General features: G+C 42.1%; 2 protein-coding genes across 3 annotated transcripts in view; one reads left to right on the plus strand and one right to left on the minus strand.

Annotated features, from left to right (window-relative positions):
- Positions 1 to 23,390, plus strand: part of LOC100680067 — a 50,106-nt gene that overhangs the window by 21,977 nt on the left and 4,739 nt on the right. For both annotated transcript variants that reach the window (XM_003424719.5, XM_016986318.3), the window contains one exon: positions 17,915 to 18,188. In XM_003424719.5, the coding sequence (XP_003424767.1) occupies positions 17,915 to 18,188 (274 nt within the window). The remainder of the gene's footprint in view (positions 1 to 17,914; positions 18,189 to 23,390) is intronic.
- LOC100122914 (E3 ubiquitin-protein ligase arih1-like) lies at positions 6,572 to 9,231 on the minus strand. The gene is made up of 2 exons (XM_032600643.1): positions 8,826 to 9,231; positions 6,572 to 8,755 (listed from the first exon to the last, which is right to left on the minus strand). The coding sequence occupies exon 2, from the start codon at positions 8,738 to 8,740 to the stop codon at positions 7,229 to 7,231; it is 1,512 nt and encodes a 503-aa protein (XP_032456534.1). The 5' UTR covers positions 8,741 to 8,755; positions 8,826 to 9,231; the 3' UTR covers positions 6,572 to 7,228.

The following is a 23,390-nucleotide window of genomic DNA, read 5'->3' on the forward strand; positions in this document are numbered from 1 at the left end:
GAATTCGACTTTATGCCGAGTCGATGAAATGCAAGTTTATGGACTCTCCAGAGAAAAATAGCTTTGCTCGGTGTATTCGTTTTCAAGAGCCTTTTAAAAATCAAAATTTGAAGCTTACGATGCTAAAATTAATTTTTGTTAAACACGTGTTTTGGACTGTCCTTTATTATTGCCGGCTCCGAGTCTCTCGCTAACGAATATAGGTGGCGCATTGGCACTTTCCTGTTTCCCTCATCGTTATCGGTGAGCGCAGCGCATAATTACCTGACTCATTGAGCCTGTTACTTAGGCTGCTCGTGCTATGACAGCGTCAACCAGAAAGAATCATAACTATATAACTAGGTTAAAGGACTGTTACAATACGTAAAATGACTCGCCTCAAAAAAACACCATACACATTCAATCTAACATCGCTTGCACACAGCTATGCCAAATTTTACTCTCGCTGGCTTCCTTCTCTACGCGTAAACACAAATCCCGAACGTCCTCGCAGTACAATAAGGAAATCGAGCACATCACTCCATCAGACCTTCGGGAAATCTAATACTGACAGACCGAGCTCCCCCGAGCGATGGTGCAAATAGATTTAGGCAGTGCGCGGCTCAGCGAGAAGAAGCCCTAGCTTATATTCCTTCTTTATTTTCTCTAGCAACGTGCGGCAGCTCCTCGAAGCGTAATCTCTCGACGACGAGCTCGAAAAAAAAGAGCAGCTATGCTGAAAGTTTTCCCCGGACGACGCTTGCTTTGCATACGCGAGACGCTGAATTATTTCACGCCTACTTGCTTTTGCCGCACGATCTTCGTTAATCAAATTTCCCGCGCGTGCGAAGAGCTTTTGAGATTCAAATTTTAGGTATAGGTATAGGTATGGGCCAAATTAAATTGGTATTATAGCCTCGAATCGGATCGGAAAAATCGCCAGTCTATAGCAGCACACACAGGCGCAGCGTTTTACGTATCCGAGACGCGAACTTTTCTCCTGATGCACGTCTGCTCCACATTCGAATCAATGTACACACGCGCGCTCAGTCTCGAACTAAACGAATTACCCAACTGCTGCTGCACCCACATCACAGAGAGAGAGAGAGAGAGAGAGAGAGAGAAAGAGAGAGAGAGAGAGAGAGAGAGAGAGAGAGAGAGAGAGAGAGGGGCTAAGGAAACTTCCTGTCCCGCCTACCCATACCTACTTGCTCGTCAGCGGCACTCATCTGCTTTATATCCGCGATCTGTTCCCGCGAGCGCGCGCAAACTTTTAAACGGGACACTGCAACGTGTTCTCCTGCACTGTTTCTCTTTCTCTCTCTCCCTCTGCACCGCTGACTTAAAACACAAGCGCGTGCTTTTGGCTCGGGCTCTCCGCGCGGAATAAATTTTAGCGGCTGTTGTTGCGCCGAGCGTTTGAAGTGTACGATGCTAGTTTGAAAGTTGATCGTTTTGGCCTGTTGGAAGTTTTGCTTGGCGAGCTTGCGGAGATATTCTGTTTTGGGCAGGGACAGCGCGAACTGGAATTTGCGTGTGTGACGTTTAATTATTATGGTATCATAATATAGGGTTGGTTTGCATTTCGAGTCGCTGATTATTTTTGCGGCGACGTGATCGCTCTTTCTCTTCTGGAATCTTAAATTTTACTGCCGGTTTTTATTGCGCGCAGAAGCAGGAGGCAGCTCCGGGACTTTTAATGCACTTTTGGAGATCTTGGCAGTAATGACGCTGTGTTATATGGAAGCTGAATGGCGAAACTTGATTTGTGCGCGGGATAGTATATAAAGTAAGTTTGGATTATAAAATTGCTGGCTGTATATAGCTACTCTGTGTGTGTAAAGTAATTAGAGTTTGTTTGAATATTCTACTGTATATAGCTGATGTAAATACGATCTTTTTCAACTAATTACATAAGCCATCGCATATTGCATTCGCGCCCAATCAAATCCACGCAAACAACGCTTATTATAAGTTGGCCGTGTGTGTGTTTCATACAATTATGAATTTCAATCGTTATATAGTGTCGACATTGTTATTACGTACTCCGCACGTAATTAGCAGCCCTGCGTAAACCTATACGTAAAGATGGCCATATCGTTATATTGTGAACCTATGTCTCTTGATATCTATCTATATATCTATAACACGTTGCTGCTTCCAAATCAAAGTTTGCATAACATTGCCAGTCTCTTATGCCAAACGTGATATACATCTATAATGCATTCGTACACGTAACGATATAACTTCGTGCATTCGAAAAATAAGACGTCCTAGTCGTGGAGCCAATTCGCCTTCCGTTTATCATTCGTCTCCTGGTGGATCGGAGAGCGCAGTAGTTTGTTCCAAGCCTGCATGGAATATGGCAGGGCTTTCTCTCGTCTTCTTCCGGCAAACTTAGACTTCTCAAGACAGTCCTGATTGCGATAACATACGCTCGCGTATGCGCTGCACATAAGATATTTGTATGGGATGTGTGCGCACGAAAGCTTCGCGAAAGCTCTGTCGATGCGGGTATCTTGGGGAAATGAAGCTTGCTTTGAATGCTTGGCCTCTTTTTTTTTGTAATTGTTTCGTCAGCGAAATATTGAAAAGAAGATAAGAAATAAATTATTTAAATCGCATAAAAATAGCGCGATATATTCTTAAAATACACTTCCTTTGATTAATTTTCTCCGGTACAACCATCCCTAACGGTTAAATAAACAAAACCTTCAACCCGAGCGACAGCGTGTCTGGTAAAATCGAAGGGAAGTCTATAAAGTTGTAAAAAGGCATAGCCGGCTTTTTGCTCTGTTCCACTACGTCGAAAGGTCCGACGCAAGGTTGACGCTCTTTCTCTCGGTATGAACAAGCGTAAAAAAAATTCCACGTATAAAGCTTTTGTTTAGCTATTCTTTTTTACGCAGCCAGGCCATACTTTTTTACAATCGTTCTTTCTTCGGCTCCTCGGTTTATTAGCTTTCGTGAATAATTCAATTATTCCGCTTTTTCTCGCGCTCGACTTTAGCTATTTTTTTTAAGGGGGCGGATACACCTTAAATAGTCAAAAAATGAAAAATTCAATTTTTTGTTTTTATTTTTCCCAAATTGTTTAAAAAATAAATTAAAATATTAACTACATCCAGTGTATACTATCCTGGTAGAAAATTGAGCAGCGAAACTGGTGAGCAGACTAGTGACAGATGACCAGTACAAAGTATGCACATGTCACAGGCTAAGAACTGCCAAGTATAATTTATACAAATTATTATACGAATAAACAGGTATAATAAGAACAATCAAAACCTATTTTATAACGATTTTTTAATTAAAAATCTATTTAAATCTACCGTTTACCCAAATAATTGTGATAATTTTTCAAATGTACGTGTTAAAGAGGCAAAAAGTAACAACCTAACCTAGTATGCTATATAGTGTATACTACAGGTGGTACAGACTATCTGCTTATATCATACTTATATTCATATAGCAGCACAATCAGTACCTGACCATACACACATACATATAAGAGTATATATCACTTATAGTATACAGGTTGTATAAGTATGTTGTCTGCTATGCTATACAGCAGAATAACAGATAACACCACACACAGTTCTCACATTCTCAGTCAATGTTAAAAATAATATGGTATACACTGACTCAATCATTGTTGATTAAGTGTAAATTATAAAAAAGTGTCATCTATGTGCCCAAAGACACCAATGATGAGGTCTGTAAAGTGAATTGCACAGATATTTTTATCTCATCAGTATGCGAGCTAGTTACTATGAATGTCCAAATCTGTCATTATCATGCTAAATCCATGATATTAAAGTTGGATGTCTGTTCTTTTGTGTGAAGACTTGTTAAATTATTTAAAGTATTTAAAAGTTGGATATCTTTAAATAATTTAACAAGTCTTCACACAAAAGAACAGACATCCAACTTTAATATCATGGATTTAGCATAATAATGATAGTACTTGGACATTGACAGAAACTGGCTCGCATACTGATGAGGTTGAAATATCTGTTCAAACCTCATCATTGGTGGCTTTGAGCACATCGATGACACTTTTTACACAGTACTTGCACTTACACAACCGAAAGTCAGTCAGTACCGCATACTTGTACATACTTTCATATATGAGTGTATGCATCTGTAGGGTTAGGTTTACCCTTTTAACACATACCTTTTATACTAAAAGTTTACATTGAAACATTGTCAAGAAACATATTTTTGATTATTTCTTTTGATTCTAAGTCATTTTTATTAATTTGCAATGCTAAAAGTAGTGAGAAACGCACAATTGTCATTAGTTCTATTTTCAAGTCTGATTCCCTAGTCCTTGGCCAGTGACTGTGTAAAAAATCTGACGAAATAGGCACAGCGACTAGCGAGTCACTGCTGAACGCACTGGCCAGTTCAATCTGAACTGGGCAGTGACTGCTAATAAACTGCTAAACATTTCTACCAGGGTAATAGATGTGTTTCAAACACATATAGTTTCCAGATGAGTGTGGGGTTTTACAAAAAAATATTATTTAGAAAAGTTGTCTGGATATTAACAAAAAATTTGTTACTTTTCAAAGTATTTCAACAATTTTTGTTGATTATTTTCAGAAAACTTTTTTAAATAATATTTTTTGTAAAACCCCACACTCATCTGGAAACTATGTGTTTGAAGCATATCTATTAGTACAAAAGTGTCCTTTGAAGCCCAAATCTTAAGTAAGTCTACGGTAGCTGAAAAATGGAAATTCTGAATTTTGGCCTTCGAAGAAATGTCATACCTGATAATATGGCACATATAAACATGATTTTATGTTTCTTACATTATACCTGAATATATTTAATAGTTTAATTCATTTTTTAAACAATTTGGGGAAAAAATAAACAAAAAATTGAATTTTTTATTTTTTGACAATAGGGAACAGACATGGTTTTGCTATATACATATAAATACTTATATATAGTAGGAAATAGCATAAGAATACGCTATGTATCAATTTTTAATAAAAATTCATGTTTGAGTAGTTTTTAAAATGGCAGCTCTCCAATATGGCGGATGAAAGGATAAAGACCTAACCTAACGTACGGGCTTTGGAGTACATGAATTACAGTCATCATGAATCTATTTTGATTTTGAAGCATTATCTCTCAACTCTATTATGATTTTTGAGAAAACAATAAGGTTATTTTATGTATTAACATTTACATGCGTTTATACATCTATATATATTTTCATCCTACGTGCCGCCATATTGATCACGTGAGCTCTCAATCGTTTAAACGTATCCATTATAGCAAACCAAATTTTCAAAACCATATTACTTAACAAATATTGCAGTTAAAACCGTAACTTTTGTACTTTTGTGTAATATTTATTCTTAACTTTATTTTAAAAATCATGTCTGTTCCCTATTTAAGGTATATCCGTCCCCTTAATGCTATTACACGTTTCTATAATTTAAATTCATTTTACGTAGATCGCGTGATTTTAGTTTAAAATAATTACGCGAACGTTGATTAAAAACCAAATGCTATATAACGAGCCATGCCATTAGCCTGAAAAATCATAGCGATAATTTCTCTCCCTCCGCGCACGAAAGGAGCAGCCGCTTGCTCCGAGGGCTATTTACGACAACTGCCCCTCTCGCGCGAGAGTCCGATAATTAAACGGCTGGCACGCGCGCCTTACTTACCCCTCTCTCTGCCGTGTTGTCGAGTAGTTTTCCAGCGCGTCGCCTCGTCGAAACAATGCAAAGGACCGCGTTCGCCAATTAGATCGCGCGCAAAAATTTACGACGGCTAATTAATTAGACGCAAAGGTAGTGTAGGAAGCTCTGCCGAGGCTAAATGGGGCTGCACTGCGCGCATGTACTTGCAACGACGAGGACGCTTAAAACGACACCGGCATTAATTACGCGCCCGCGCGAGCGTTCAATTTTCCAATTGAACAGCTGCTCAAAAGGCCGTGATAAAAATAAAGTTGGAACTTCGATTGAATTATATTTGCTGCTGGTATTCATTCTGATTTCTTCTCGATACTGCTCGCGCTAAGTGCGCTCCTTTTCGCAGCGAGTTATAGAGTATCGATTGCATTTTTTTTTTTTGTAAAAAATGTAATTATAGTTGTATTCGATTTGGTTCTGCTATATATATAAATACTTATATACAGTAGAAAATAGCATAAGAATACGTTATGCATCAATTTTTTGCTGATTTAATACCTCTACACCCTAATATGATTAATTAAAAATTCTTATGTTTGAGTAGTTTTTAAAACGGCAGCTCTCCAATATGGCGGCTCAAAGAATAAAGACCTAACCTAACGTGCGGGCATTTGAGTACATAAATTCAGTCATCATGAATCTATTTTGATTTTGAAGCATTATCTCTCATCTCTATTATGATTTTGGAGAAAACAATAAGGTTATTTTATGTATTAAAATTTACATACGTTTATACATCCATTATATTTTCATCCTTCGCGGCGCCATATTGATCACATGAGCTCTCAATCGTTTAAACGTATCATTAGGAAACCGAATTTTCAAAACAATATTACTTAACAAATATTGCAGTAAAAAGCGTGACTCTTGTATTTTTGTGTAAGATTTATCCTTAACTTTATTTTAAAAAAGGTTTTAAAAATCATGTCAGTTCCCTATTCCATTAACGTTATGAGAGTTTATCATGAAAATATAAGAACGCACTACATTGTAAGTACATATTGATTTATGTTATTACAAAGTTCATTAAACATATCTTTTACATTATATTTTCGATAGTTAGTAATAGTCAGTCTTATTTGAGGCAAAATACTTAATGATTAATCAAAGTTTAAAAATTGTTTCGTCTAACGGTCATTACTACACATTTCTTTTTCAATTATATTAATCACAAATTGACAATCAGAAGTGATTAAATCAATAAAAACAAACGCAAAGAACGATTTCACAATAATCGTAGATTTATCAGTATGTAATGAAAACATGGATACTGAGAAAAATATTTTAATTCATACTGACTTAGTAGTTTAAGAAATATTACGAAATATTACTGTGCAATGCAGTAAAAATACTTAAAAAGAAAAGAGACCAACATATTTTGTGTCTGAAAAGTTCGCTGCAGTTTTTTACATTTACATGTATTAAACGTTTTTGGAAAAGCAATCATTTACAGAGAACTTACTTGTGACTTATCTATTTATGTAAGATTCTTAGGAACTTTTGATTACTTGAAATTAACTTTAAACTATCTAATGCACAATCTCCCACCAATCTTTATCACGACCCTCCTGCACGTGTTCTACAAGTACTTTCCTTCTGCTGTTGCAGTATCTGTATTTGTCCTGAACCTTTTGCTTGATGTCTACTAAATCTTCACCAGCGATGTCTCTTTCAAGATACCCAGAAAGAATTTCTGTTGCACTCTCTAAATCCTGTTGATTATCTTCGAAGATCGCAGATTGGTTATTTTTTTTCACATAAAAAGCGAATACATAGCTATACATCAATGTCTGTCTGCACGAACATAAAACATCTACAGCAGTCTTCAGGAACTGAACCTCTATCCAAGACACATTGCGCTCCTGCATCTCCTGCATCTTTGTTTTCACGCTTTTGTACAAGTTATTCTCCAAATTTAGAGACTGTAAGTGGTTCGCATATCTGTTGGAGTAAAACAAATATTTTTGTAGAGCTTTGTGAGACTTCTCTCGAGCTGTCTTTGCCTCTTTTCCATCTTCTTCTTCGTATCTGTTGCAATAGCTAGATGTGCTATGGGTTTTCCAAGGTCCAAGACAGATCCAACAGAACTCAGCCCTGCAGGACTTGTTTTTGCAAATCATGTGATTACAGCCACCATTTTTCTCAATTATTGCTTTACATTTTCTGCACTCTTTTGTGTTAGCCATGATCCAGTTAGATGTTTCCGAGTCATCATTGCACTTTTTGATCCACTTGCGCAGGATGTCGCATTGTACAGGATCATGCCAGTTTTCGCCACAGTTGAAGCAGAAGGTATGATTGCACTTGCAGGTGACAGGCTTGGTTTCGACGTACAGAACTTTGATGGCGTTGTTGCAGTTTGGTGATCGACACCACTTAAGCAGCCTGTTACATTCGACAAAGTTATTCGTAATGAGATGCTGGTACTTGAGTTTGACTGCTGAATCTTCTACAAGACGCATAACACTGGCATCGTCCACCAGAATGTCACAATCGTGAGCAGCGCAAGGTATGGTTTGACCCACTCCCTCTTTCATTATCTTAGTATGAAGGTACTCTCTCCAACAATCAGTGCAGAATCTGTGACCGCATTCTAATCCGCTCATCATGTGCGAGGGTAACGTCAGGTAACAAACGCCGCATTCCTCTGTTTCGTTTGCTAAATTGCATTTTAACGACAGTGAATTTGGCAGAGAACGATTGATCGCGCTACCTTTTCTGAACGGGTTCACAACACGAGCTTCTTCGAACAGCTTCTCCTGGTCTCCGTCGTAAAATCTCTCCATCAACTTTTCCTTGTCCCAACTGAAGTGATTGAGCAGAATTCGAGTGGTGGTGGCCGGTATTTCCACGACTGTGTTGACTTCCTTTATAGTGTCCGCCATGTGTTGAACGATTTGTTCGGTTGACAGAACTTCAAACTTATACTCGTCAACGTCCATAGCTTTTTCCTGAGGATTAACCGTTGATTCGAGCTCATCTCCGCTCGATTCGTTTCCCGAATCGATGTCGTCGTAGCACGAATCGTCTTCGGAGTCCATTTTTGTCACTGTTTACTATAAACAAATGATTAGTCGCACGGCATATACGGCGAGAATAAAGGGGACGCGATGTAAACAAACTTACTTTTTCGAAGCGTACGATGAGAGCTGCGGGAGATGTTCGGCTGTTCTGTGCGGAGCGATGCTGAGATGCGAGCGTCCTCGGGGCTCCGGCCTCCGATCGGTGTGCGGCGGCGTGCGCGCTTGGCTTGGCTCCCCTGGAAATAGATCGTCGGCGGTCGGCGGTATGATGCCCCTCTGCAGTCTGGAACGTCCGACCGTCGCAAGAGATCGGCTGCTTGTGACTCTCCCTCTCTCGATTCTCGATGTCTGGGGGCTCCTAGAGAGTTTCCCCCTCTCTTTTCTTTTCTATATATGGGTATATACCTACAGCTGGATCGTACAGATATGCACCGCTATGCAGTTCTTCAAGTCACAATCGTGTAACGCCTGCTGCCTGCATCCGTCCACTCAGCAACGTCGTCAGTTCGTTGTGGAGGGGAGAGGGGACAGGAACGACGGCAACGAAGCTGTGCGCGCGCCATCTGTCGGAAGCATATTGAAATCGGAGTCGAAAAGATTTTCGGTTTTCTGCTAGTTTCTAGAATCTGCATTCTGCGTTTCTGCATAATACTGATTATACAGTGACGTATGCATTATAATAAACTTTTCGCATTGCGAAAACAACGACTACGTGACAAACGGCGTTATCGACTCGCTCGGAAGCTGCTCGACACTGCCTACAGATTAAGCTATATCGTCGCTCCCTACGAAGAGTAGCACTGTTCAAATTTCCCGTCATAAGTATCACAACTCGTTTCACGCACGCTAGACTAGCACAACTCAAAAATTTCCCGCGAAGACTAGCACAACTCGCGCATTTGCCGCGAAAACTAGCACAACTCAAACTTTCAACAACGATTTTCTATAAAAATGTCCTGATTTTTGCGAAACTAGAAATTGGCTTAGCGCGCGTTGATTTTGTTGTTGTTGAACTCTCTGAAGTTGCTCCCTATTTCTACTGTACCCACCAATGAAATTGTTTGATAACGGTCTGAATTGGCTCTGTAAGAGCTTCAATTATATACTGTCGCAATCTCCCTTTTAGAAATTTACTGTCTCTAATGAACATTTTTAAATATTCACAATTTACAACATTTTGATGAAATCAATTTCAGTTGATTAAATTCCATATGATGAAATTCAATAGAAATCGATGGAAGTTTAAGAAGATTGAGTCTAAAGCTTTTAATTGTGTATCTACTTATATCAATCTTATCGTATTTTATCAAGTTAAAATGTAAAAAATGGTATTTAAAGTTAGACTCAGAGTCGATAAGAAATCTTATTGATTTCTATCAACTTCTATTAAATTTTTTTTAGCAGGGTTTCAATAGAAATGTGATCAATATGGCGGCACGAAGGATGAAAATATGTATGGATGTATAAATGCATGTAAATTTTAATACATAAAATAACCTTATTGTTTTCTCCAAAATTATAATAGAGATGAGAGATAATGCTTCAAAATCAAAATAGATTCATGATGACTGAATTTATGTACTCAAATGCCCGTACGTTAGTCTAGGTCTTTATCCTTTGAGCCGCCATATTGAAGAGCTTCCGTTTTAAAAACTACTCAAACATATACATTTTTAATTCATCATATCAGGGCCTAGAGGTACTAAATCAGCAAAAAATTGACACATAACGTATTCATATGCTATTTTCTACTGTATATGAGTATTTATATGTATATGACAAAGACATGCCTGTTCCCTATTAAAGAGTATTTTAAATCATTTTCACTGATTAAAATTAATTAATAAGGATGTGTTTTGCTTGACAAAATTGAATTGTGATTTCAGCTTTTATTTCATAAAATTAATTTTTTAATATGCTTTGATACATATTACACGTGAGGGAACTGAGTTACTCCAATTTATTTATTGTATAAATCATAAAAAACTGTTGAGATGTATTGTGGGGAGCGCTGCTAAAATTTCACAGAAAAGAAAATGTATAAATCAGACTTTAAGTTATTTTTTTAAATTTGGAATTACAAATTACAAAAGCGGGGGGCTCCGATTGCTCTTTAAACTTGTAATCACACGTGCATTGGACATTCATTTTTTATGTGTGCGATAAAAGTCATACCATTATACGCACTCGTACGAGGACTAACTGCCTTGCACAGTAGATTTGAAAACTATAAAACAGAGTCTGGCAATCTTAAGAATAGCGGATTTAAGAGACCGGGAGACTTGAATTGAAAATCGTAAGCCTACTAAATTCATTATTATTAATGTAGCGATGCACCTTAGGAAAAGTTTTTGTATAATTTTAAAAAACAGCATTCAGTTTTGACAAATATGTAAGTAAAATATTATGAATTCAAGATAGAGTGTCAATATGAATATCTCGCGACATCCGCCATTTTGAGGTTGTGAAATCTGCCACTTTAAGGGGATGTTGGAGCCAATGTGACCAATTCTGACCTCCACCTCGAGTTGTAGTTTACATTGTTTGCTTAGAATATACCTCGTACCATAAAAAATCAAATTGATAATTGTTTGTTATTGTGTAAGTTATCGCGGAACACAGAGTTTTTGTTAATTCAATTAGTGACAAATTTTATTTTATTCAATAATGTATACGAAAGTGACAGTCATTTTACTGATATCGTTGTCTTCACTTTACGTCGTAGTTTTCGTTATTTTCAAAAATTATGCATATTTACACAAAAATAAGACCAAGTTAATATAATTTATTATAAACAGCGAACGCGAAACACTGCATTTTCCATTTCTAAAATGGAGTTTGCGATAGTATCGAATTGAAGCTCTTAAAGAGCCTGTTTAGACCGTTATCAAAAAATTTCATTGGTGGGTACAGTGGAAATAGGGAGCAACTTCAGAGAGTTCAACAACAACAAAATCAACGCGCGCTAAGCCAATTTCTAGTGATGCTATAAGCAATTGTAATTATGTATTATTTATAATCCAAAGAATTTTCGAGGTTAGGTAACCCCTGCACCAATTCGCATGGCTCCGACCTCCCCTTAAGATTGCCAGACTCCATCTAAACGCAGCCTTATATAGATGCGCGTTAGCACTCCAAAAAGCGCGGGAAATTTAATTTCCAACTATAAAAATCCACATTTTCTAAAACCATATTAAAAAAGCGTCTCATGCACTTTACTACAATATGAATATTCCTACGCAAACTCAATCAAAATGACGCAAAAATTCAAGTAAATTCTCCTCTCCAATTCAATTTTCCCTTTTCAATCAGCCGGTTAATGATCAAAGACCGTGTCGGGACATCGCTGCACAGCATCGTGCGTATGTTCTCTGATGTGTTTCCGATTTAACTTGTTTAACAGACGAGCGGCCTCGCGCGCGTTCTCTCGCAAAAACAATACTTCGTTTACACGGTTAGGCGATACACACACAGACATACACTTCCACGAACGCGTCATCAACTGCGAAATCCATAGAAAAAGTACCGGTCACCTGCCAGCACATATACTCCACACACACGCGCCATCGGACTGATATATCAGGCTATCCGCGATATTTCTTCCTCTGTTTATCCGCCCGCCGACCGCGTGTTTTGCCAATCATTTCGAGGCTTTGCGCGCGCCGCAATTTTAATCTACTTTACTCTTGGCACTCGCCAATGGATATAACGTTTTTTTTTCTCGCGCCCGAGCGCGATACTTTGAAATTTATTGAATTTTTCAAATCCAAAGCTCTTTGCGCGCCTATACGGTCAAGCTCATATGCATGCGCATACACACGCGGAGCGCGAGCGTCATATCGCAGCAAATCGGCCTGCCGCATTGTATGCTGTTTGTTATTGGTTCGGATCTTATCGAGGCGCCAATACCGAGTGGCGTATAATGCGAGCACGTATATACGCAGATATAGCCTTCGCTGCGCTGCAACAATTCGTAAATCGAGTTACGCAATCATGAGTGTATATAGGCGTATAGGCGCGTCTGCGTGTGTGTATGAATCTATTGCGCGCTTTTCGCGTACATTTTTTGCATGCAGTATGCAAACATGTATACGCGATCTTTGGGGGCCGGCGCGCGGGAGATTTCAATTGCGAATTCAATTTTTTTTTCTCGCTTGATATAACACCGGCGTCGAGTGTTTTGCCCGGTGAAATTGAAATTTTTTCGGGGGCGGAGGGAATATTTTTTTTAGAACTCGGAGATTATATTACTTTTGCTGCATTGGTATACACCTATGTCAGCACAGCCTGTGTATATATGCGCGTGAATTCATAAAATTCAATATTTGATTTCTATCTCGGTTACGGAAAAATACTTCTATTAAAATAAACTTTTAAAAACAGAATCAAAGTAGTGAACGTCGACAAACAATCTATTTTCCATCAAAAAGTTATAAAATAATAAAAAAAAGAAATACTTCAAACGCGTCCGCGCGCGATTTCCCATTGTCGTCGTCGGCTCTCGTAAACTTTCGAGGGCAAACAGGTATAAAGAAGTAATAGATTGAAACTTAGCACGCATCAGCGCCGAACACGCGCTCCGCGCAGCAATGTGCTCTCAAAGAGTCGATGTACTTGAACTTTCGGTAAACTCTCCCGCTGCTATACACACCGCGTCGCACCCGGCAGTTTCTCGAGGGCAACTATAGGAGAAACTCTTTCTCTCTCGCGCGCACGCGAGTCACTCGAATTTTCCGCGCAAGTTCGACGAAAGCTCCCTCGCTTATATACCTACAGTTTTGATCCGCGAACTGTGAAACTCGCGCCGAACACTGTCTGTCTCTCTCACGATACGGAGTTGACGAGTGTCTTTTTACCCTCGAATCCGAGCTCACCATAGCTATATAATTATTATATTATCAATCTAGCGTTTAGTCGCGGGATAATCCAGCTTCTCTTATAGCGAACGGCCGGCGTATTATATATATGTATATAAAAGCTCTGCGGGGTGTGGGTGCGATATCGGCTCTTATTAATGCCCTTATCGACTCTCTCGGAGAGGCGCGATAGAGCGTTCACCCCGACGACGATCCTCTCACACCCCCTCCTCCTGCCACCTTTTCATATTCAACGAGCGGTGCTTCGTTATCGGCCTATATACTGTGTCTCTCTTCCGCTCTCTCCTTTACTCGCTCGCGATATCCAAAGTCGATCCGCGCAGCTCTTTTCTTCTCATTATACACGCCGGCCACGACGACGACGACGTGATTTATATCGACCTCTTGCCGAGAGATCGACGCTTCTACCTTTCTCTCTTTCCGTGAATGAATACACTCGAAGAAGGAGGAGAAGAGAGAACAAAGCGAGGCGTTTTCAAACTGGCTTTGTGTGCGGCGCCTGTGCAACGGCTTTTACTCACTCTGCGAAAGAGGGAGAGCTTTCAATGAGGGAAAACGACTGAATACTTTGACTGCGCGCCCACCTTGACGGTTTTTCTCGCGTTGCGTATTATTGCTTTCTCTCTGTTCTCGCGCGGCGCGTTTCTTTTGTGCGCGACTGAGGGAATTAAATCGTGCCGCGCGTCGATGAGCTCCGGTAATTTCGATCGTAAATGCTGTCCAGATGCGATGGAGTATTAGTGCTGTGTCGAAGAGATATTAAATCGACGGTGTTATGCGTTCGATGGAATAAACGTAGCGTAATATTTTCCAAAACGTACGACATAAAACATACAAATCCCTGAAACGGCCTGTCACAGTCCGGTTGACGACTTCAAAGCGCGCGCAGTTTATGAGCTCGAAAATCGTCTTTTGAAAACGTCTTCTTCGAGATCCTCCTCACGTACACTCATATTCGCTGCACCGAAGTATATATACCAAAGAAAATCGAGCTTTCTCGTATCAAGTCGAGAGGAATAATATCGTCGGGGTCGCGAGAGCACTAGGATTCACGCGCGCGAGTTGGAATTTAATTAAACGCGCAGCGCACGCAGTCGGGAATTTGCTTTTCCATCGATTCATTCCCGCGGACGTGTTCCGATGCGCTTGTACAGGTCAGCGGCAGCGCTGCGGCATATTAAAAAGCGAACATCGGCTTGCGCGATCAAACGCCTGTATCGTCGGCTTTAATTGTCTGAGCTCTTCCGACGATTTTTTCTTTAATTATACAATCGCGCAGAAAAGAGCTAAGCCAGATAGCGACACAAATCAGACGACGTTATCTCGAGGGGTTCTCCGGCTGAATAACGAGAGCTTGCGCGCGAGGAATGATAATCGCGAAGTGTACGCAATTGCGGGATCGCGAGCTGGCTTGATGTGTATAACCTATGCTTGCAGAGGCGAGAGAGAGAGAGAGAGCGAGAGAGAGAGAGAGAAAGCTCAATTAGCCGGGGCGCGTGTCTGGGGGCCGTTTCCGCTGTGTTGCGTTTTTCGTCGAACCGAGCTTGCGGCTGGCTGGCCAGTGCGAAGAGATGTACGGAAATCGAGAGGCGCGATGTTCCTGTAATTTCATTCGCACTGCACTCGTATCTACTCCAAAGTTATGCTTTCCGCGAAAGCTCGATTCCGGGAATAAAACTTTCGAGAATATAACCCACTGCGCTGCTCTTGGCGCGAAGTCCCTCGATACGCAGTATATAGGGTCGTGTAAAAACAAAAAGTAGCGACTGTTGAAAAAAAAACAACAAAAAACACAGCAGCAGCGGTGTCGGACGGGAAATGCCGTTGAAAATAGAGCTGCAGTGTGTATAGTGCTGGCATCAGAGGCGTCGGATAATTGGTCCGGCGTCAAAGGGAAAGGACGCGCTCGTGAGCTTTTTCGTTTTTGTACGTACGTGTATACTAGAAGCGCGCGATATTGTGTGTAGCTATATGTTTGGGTATAATGAGTGGAGGCTTCGTCAAAAAATGCGCACGAGCGATTAATAATGTTACGACAGATGCTGAGATCGATTTTAATTGAAAATCTTCGATTACCTGCCGGAAAGTTAATTTGATTTTATTTTTCTGAATATATTTTAATGAGAGAAAATTTAATTAGCTTATTTATCCGATTTCGCCGAGGCATCAGGTCGAATTTCAATTTCAAATTCAATTCCACCCCCGCGCTCGCGTTTTGTTTACGACGTCCGCGTGAAAAACGCGCGAGAGAAGGGTTTTTGTAATCGAAATGAGACTACGCTGTACTAATTAAAATTACTCGATGCTCACACGAGTACACCCCTTTTTCCCCGTAGAATAAAAGCGTTTGTAATCCAATCCACACCTCTAGCGTTGTACGCGATCGCGTAGTTCGCTAGAAAAATCGAAATTCAATTCGCAGGAGCGTTTTAAGTGACCCGAAGAGCCGGCGCTTTAGCGCGAGCCCTTCTCGTAAAGATCGAAAAACGAGGACGAGACTCGTCGATACCACCCGCACACACGCGTCGTTTTCGTATTAACGTCGAGCATAAAAGAGACTCCCCCTCGGAAGTGAGCGCAGGGTCTGAGGGACTATAAAGTGAAGCGAAAGAGAAAAAGAAGTCAGTTGAGAGAAAGGGGGAAACAAGCTCGTTAAGGTAAAGTTTGCACTGTAGATTTTGCGCTTCTCGACTCGTCTCGCTTGAGAACATTCTTAACGGCGTTATAATGCGCTGTGTCCACTAATTTGGCAGCGGAGTCGGTCTCCCTCGATGGGTACATATTTGGTCGGGATTTAGCAAGGTCGAATAACCCGCTTTGAATTCTGCGCAGGGATTACATTTTATTCATTCCTGCGGACCGCGAACCAATTACATTTTTCATCCGACCGATACGTGAAACGAGTCCGCTTCCGATCGAGTCGAATTATTGGTGGGACAAGGTTATTCCATGAAAACCAAGTATAAAATTCACGCGAGCTAGCAGTCTAAAAATCCAATATCGCGATTCATTTCGATAAACACACACACGCGGGGCAAATATTGATCGCCAAACAGTCGCACTTAGCAAAATAAACACCTGCCCAGTGCAGCAGCAGCAGCAGCAGCAGCGGAGAAAGATTAAATCGTGAGCGAAATAAAATTTTTCATCGGCTCTCTCGCGATTTCCCCAGCCGCCGTTAAAACACGCGACTGTTTGCTCTCTTCCGGAAAAATCAGGGCTGTGTGTATGGAGAGTAGTATATAAGAGGGAGGGAGGGAAGAAAAAAATGCGGGACTAAAGAATTCCCTGATGATCCTCGAGATGCAGGCTTTCGGGCCCGATAAGCTGGCCGAGATATTGCTCGTATAACGCGAGAGCAACTCCCGGCTGGGTAGACATAAATTCCGCAGCGGTGTGCTATATGCTGGCGAGCTTAGAGACGCGACTACACCGTAGCCTCTGCGGGATTTCGCGATCGGTACAGGGCACCCCCGCCATTTATATAGCGGAAGAGGATGGATGGATATCCGCTCGATGGGTCCTCTCTCTCTCTCTCTCTCTCTCTCTCTCTCTCTCTCTCTCTCTCTCTCTCTCTCAGCTCCTCGCGCCGGATCTGTTTCTCATACTTAAAATGTCTATTTTTCAAGCTCTATATGTGTGTGGGCGTATAGGGTGATTGATCGCGTATCGGTTATTTCATGTAGTACGCGATTCTTTGTTTCCTGCGGGAATAAGATATGTGAGATGTGTCGGATTCACTTTGTGTTATCAAAGTGCACGTTATGTCGGATCGATCTCTCCGAGATTAGGTGTTATTTTTCGGTTCGACTGCGCCGTATAACGATCTCTTGTTATAAAAGGGTGTGCATGGTCGTGTAATATTTTCAAAAAGAATCTATGTTTTAGTTCAGGATGTATAATTCAACCGGTGTAGTTGCGTCATCCCGACTATACACGACTAATATTTGCCGTAGACGTCTCCGAGCAAGACGAGCGAACTCGATCCCCTCTATTCCGGGTTTACACCGCTCCGTTCCCTCGTCTTATTTAACCTTCCATCATAACTCCTCGGCGCAAATCCGAGTGTTCCAACCCATCAATCTCCGGATCGATCTACTCCTCTTTTACATTCCTTCTGTCGCTTCCAAGCTCGTCATATCGAGTTCGACACCCGCAGATATCTCGTTTCGCAAAGAACAAGCCATAACAACGCGGCAACAATCCCATCTCCATCTTCGATTTCCTTGGTCGAGTCGATTACCGCTCCTCAAACTCCCGTCAGCCCAAGTGTCGATCGAAGCTAATGCCGAGCAACTCCTCTGTCGTTTCGCAGGTAATGGGCAAGTGGTACGTCGTGGAAGTAATCGAGCACAGGAACGAGCAGAGACAAGGAGCAGCGGCGGCCGGGAGCAGCGGAGGCACGTTTGCCACATCCATGGTGAAAATCGATGCCTGTCCCATTGTCAAGCTGAGGTCGATCGAGAGGCCCGGTGGACCGCCTCGATTCAGTCTTCTCTGGGAGGAGAACGCGGGTACCCTCGAGTACACATTTTGGGTGTCCCCCAGCCGGGGACGCGGAGTTTGGAACTCTGACGTTATACAGAACGGTAAATATGCGAATCTTTTATTGCGTTATTTGAAATTGTAATTTTTCGATTTCGCTGCTGATATCCGCGTATACGCACTGCTGGTTATACACAGGCCTTCGCCGTATCCATTTGTCGGATATGTATACGGAGAGAGAAGCTCGAATCACGTGTAATACGATGCTATCGGAGTGCTTGCGTGGATATAGTAATCAGAGAACGATGATGGAGGCGCACGATCAGTTAAGAGCAGGGTTATACGGCCGAGATAGCTGCGGAAGATTTGCATTAGCCTCAAGTCATACCACGGAGGGAAGCTCGAAATGGATATCGACGCTCACTCGCGGATATTCGAAAAAACCGCGCGTGAAAAAAGCTCTCGAATTAAACCCCGCGTCCATCCAAGGGAATCAGCGCGCCTTAATCGCGCGCGCATTTCTTAATCCTCTCGCTTAAAAAAAGTCTCGCGCGCGGACGCCCGTTACTCCAGAATCAAGAGATAGAGGGTGAAAAAAAAGGAGAGAGGGAGAAAGATAGCCGCGGCCCTCATGAAGGCTCGTCCCGGCTTTATCAGCGTTTTTCTCCTCGGCAATCGAGTTATCCAAGCGAATCTCCTTTCATCCGGCCGAAATCTCTCTTCTCTCGCCGGACTGTGCAGCCATCCGCGAGGGAAAGAGCGAGCGAGGAAGTCTAGCAAAGGGACGGACACGAGACGGAAGTGAGCTGAGGATGAAATAGGAGTCGGCCGGCTTGGAATAATGGACGCAAGCTCGTAAATAAGAGCTTATTTCAATGCCCGTAGTTGTCAAAGCTTCTTTTTTTTTCTGCGTTCCGAAACTTATGTTTATGCATTATTGGAATTTTCAGCCCATAATTTTCTCTCGGCCGGCGGCGGCGTAATCTTCGCTTTTCGCGCTCTCGACCGTTAATTCCATTTACTCTACTCGGCGCAGTGCAGCCGCCGCAGGACTTTGGGAAAGTTTCTCGCGCCGGGGCTACGTTTAATTACTGCGGCTAATTCGGCCTAGTCGTCCGAGCCTTACTTCGCCGAACACACCTGCCGGATTATGATAATCGCGTGGTTATATAGGCTGATGAGCTTTTCGGCGCAGAAGCTCTCTCTCTCTCTCTCTCTCTCTCTCTCTCTCTCTCTCTCTCTCTCTCTCTCTCTCTTCATCTCTTGTATTGCTCTTTGTGAATAGTTATGCGCTTCTGATGATTTTGTTTTTCCAGCTACCTTTAAAATAGTACACCGCGGGATGGCTAAAGTGTATATAGCAGAATTGAGTTATTGGCCATAAAACCGTCGCGGGCTTTATGAACAGAAGGTGCTTGCAGAGCTTTGGGAAGATGGATGGCGCGACTTATTAGCATATTAGACGGATAGAGAGCTGGCGAGGGAAGCGTTAGAAAATAATGATAAACTCCTTGATTAAATTTTTTTACGCTGAATTCTATAGAGAAAAACGGGCAGGGGAATGATTTTATATTCTCGAAATCGAGCTTTTTTACTACTCGCTTTGTAATCGATTCGAAAAAAAGCCACAGCGAACGTTATCGAAAGCTCGCTCTGCTTTCGCTCGTCGGCGGCGTTTTTATCGGTATGCCAGTAAATGGATTTTATAGATTTTTATATGCCCTTTACAGGCTGATGCGGATCTGCCAATAGCAAACTAGGTCTCTGCGCTCTGCTTTTTCTCTACCCTTTCATTTCGGAGAGAGCGAGGCATATTGTTTTTTTACAGTGTTTCTCTCGGGCTCGCCATACGAGGATTGACGAGGCAATTGATATTTTGTTTCAATCGTAAATTTGCTATACAATCGTGTGACTCTTTTTCTTGCAAATCCCCGACGCGCTCTATACTTTGTGAAAAAATATTCCGAAAAAGGAAAAAATAACTTCTGCACGCCCGCTTTTCCGACAGAATAATGCACTGGTAATCGTCGCTAAGGTACTTTACACGAGAACGTTAGGCAAAAAGGCTAATCGGCTTATATCAGGTCTCACTTATCCGTTCCGCGCAAAAATCCTCTCGCTACTTTACGGCCCCCTCGTCGTGTGTTATATATATATATATATATATATATATATATATATATATATATATATATATATATTCGGGTAACGCTTCGATGCACTCGATATACACGTACACTTTTACACGAGCGATTTTTCTAACGACCCACGCGTCATACATGTAGGCCGCTGTCAGTCAAATCTCTCTCGTGTCCGGATCTTGGCAAGCGCGTATAAAGAATAGAAATACAGAGGGAGAGAAGCCGCCGCTCGTCCAATTACCGGCTGCCGGGAAATCGACAGATAGAAATCGGCCGGAGAGTGGCACGTACTGCCTCGCGCACGTGAGGATATCTCTTATCGGCTCGTCGTCGTTTGCGATGATTCTTGAAAAATCGACGCTGCTGCAGCGATTCTTTTCACGCCACCGCACACGAGAGCTATTCGTTATAGTCTTGTGTTATACCATCGTGGAAACGATCAGATGCGTGTGTGGTCGAATGAGTTTTATAATCACGCGTTTTGACGTTTCTTCGCCTTTGTAACGTTTCACTCGTCTCTGTCTATATCACGCTTTGCTCTCTCCTATAAAGCTCGTCCCCGTTATATCGTCCGTATTTCCCGCTAGTTCCTTCCCCAGGCAGGTTAGGCAGGCTTTTTTGCTCATGTCTTCGTCCCTCTTTTCTCTCATTCATTCACGCGCACGCTTTTTCCATTCCAATATGCTGGCACACCTCGTCGCTTTTCTCGATTTTCCTTCCCCTTTCGCTCATTCCTCTGTGCGACTCGGCTCGCTATATATATTTCTCTTTTTTGGCTTCTCTCTCTCTCTCTCTCTCTCTCTCTCTCTCTCTCACTCTCTCTCTGTGCATATCCAGTTGTGCCGTTTGCGACGCCCGCTTCCTCCTCTTATTCGCCCATATTTTTAATATCGGTACGACCGAGACAGACAGTGTGGACAGAAAGAGAGAGATAGAGAGAAACAATTCGCATGCGAACTGGGGATTAAAATCGAGCGCGCGCCTCGAGCTTCGACGTGATAACTCTGGCGAATCGACGGATTCCGGCCAAATCGTAATTATTCTTTGATTATTTATTAATGAATCGGAGAGCCGGAGCTTTTACCGCTAAAGAGAACGTGTGGCACACGCGCGAATACGACTTATTGGATGAAATAATTCGGAGAATAAATTCTGATATAGTTATATACTCGCTGAAGAATAAGAAATAAGTTATGTATTTGATAGTGTAATTAGTTCAATTAAATTACCTGTATTTTTAAGCTGATTTTCTGATTCAATCTCGCCGTATAAAAATTATTTTCAGTATCTTAACTATTTTCGACGAATTTTCTGTACTAATTTTCCGTTTTCGAATTTCCGACCGCGCTCGTTGTTTACCACGAAATATTTCATGATTCCCAGAATGCAAGCTCATTATTTTCGTGCTGATAAAACGCACCCACTCCAGTAGCAAGTCATTAAACTTGTTTGAACTTTCATACCCGCATAACAAGCTAGTAGATTAACAATTATTTTTCATAATCAGAACGCTATTTAATTTTACCCTGTACCTTATCCAAAAGATTCCCAAACTAAAATCCGCCCCTCCAAACCCCCAAAAGCACATCCACCACCCGATCTCTTCATCACACATATACCATATAACACCCACCCCCACAGTCAACACCCACACACGGTATACAGCAGCATATCTCATCACCGCGCGTTATCGCAATCGCACTAGAGCCTAATCTTTACGGTGATGCATGAAAGCTTCAATTAATTCCGTCAGCGGGCGAATCCATAATTGGCTTGAGGTATGGGAGAGAGAGAGAGAGAGAGAGAGAGAGAGAGAGAGAGAGAGAGAGAGAGAGAGAGAGAGAGAGAGAGAACGCCGCCGCCGACTAGGAGCACACGCCGCGCGCTGTATATAGGACGACTCTGCGGTGCTGCTGCTTCAGAAGCGCCTATTTCGCGTGCCGCTGAGCCGGATTACCGCAATCGCTGAGCCGTCATGCACATTCGACGTTCGCGCCGCGCACTCGAGCCTCCGGGGCTGCAGACGTTCCTTGTGCCGAATTTGCTGCCGCTATGCGAAGTCGTGCGCAGGTTTTGTTCGCCGAAGACATTTTTACGACGGAAGCTCTTATACAGCGAAATGAGCCCAGTGTCTAGACACAAGAACTAATTTCCATGCTAATAACGAACTGATACCGCACAGTCGTCCGAAAACTTCGCCCCGCGACATAACGGCATTATTATACCCCCAATCAAAAGTTTCCGCGGGGCATAAAGCTCTGCGGCGCTATACACCGACCGCTTCCCTCTTGGTATTCTCACGACATCAGCGGAGAGGAAACTTGAAATCCCGCAGCTACGAATCAACGCATTCCCCTCTTCAATGCCCGCGCGTACACAATGATTATCGTAACTCGGCGTCTCTGCCTTACCGGCAACTACAGCCCTTCAGGCCATTCATCGAAATAACTACCTGTCTGTAAACGTCCGCTGCGGTAGCGGCGGCGTTTCACGATGATCGCCACGGTCTAATGATCGATTAAAGCTCGGGGAGCATCGGACGCACCGCTATGCGCACGAGCTGCGCGTTGACGCCTCGATGATCGCGTGTACGGCAGATATACGATGAATGCTTATGCTGAAGGCGTGTGCTTATATCAGGGTGTTTGGTCAGCCGAATGTGAGGGATGGAAGCTTCCGGTATGGATGTGTATCGTTTGCGAGGAAATTAATTGATTATGTATCGTATTGATTTTTATAAAATGAGACATGGAATCGAAACGAATTGTTTTTAGAAAATACCTCAGGAACTTCTCACTCCAAGCGGAATCGTTCGCTTTATAAACCATATAAAATAGCAGACGACGCTGTTTGCGCCCTTTCATTTCGACGCGAAGCTGTATACCCAGCTTCTTCTTTCTCTCTCTCTCTCTCTCTCTCTCTCTCTCTCTCTCTCTCTCTCTCTCTCTCTCTCTCTCTCTCTCCGCAAATCAAACAACGCCCTCTCAGACCTTATACACCTTTGGCTCCTACAGTAGTCAGGTATACATAGTCGCAGCTCCATCAGAAGCTCGTGTTTGTAAAACACTCACCGTAATTTCACCCGATCCCTTACGCAAGCTCATACCGTCGCAGCAGCTTGTTGATACGACAAATGAATTACTTCTCAATCACACGTAGAATAAC

Source organism: Nasonia vitripennis, chromosome 5, assembly GCF_009193385.2.
Source record: "Nasonia vitripennis strain AsymCx chromosome 5, Nvit_psr_1.1, whole genome shotgun sequence".
In the NCBI taxonomy this organism is placed as follows: Eukaryota; Metazoa; Arthropoda; class Insecta; order Hymenoptera; family Pteromalidae; genus Nasonia; species Nasonia vitripennis.

Excerpts from the sequence above, each read along its gene's own strand:
- LOC100122914 (XM_032600643.1), bottom strand. The coding sequence starts at position 8,740 with ATGGACTCCGAAGACGATTCGTGCTACGACGACATCGATTCGGGAAAC.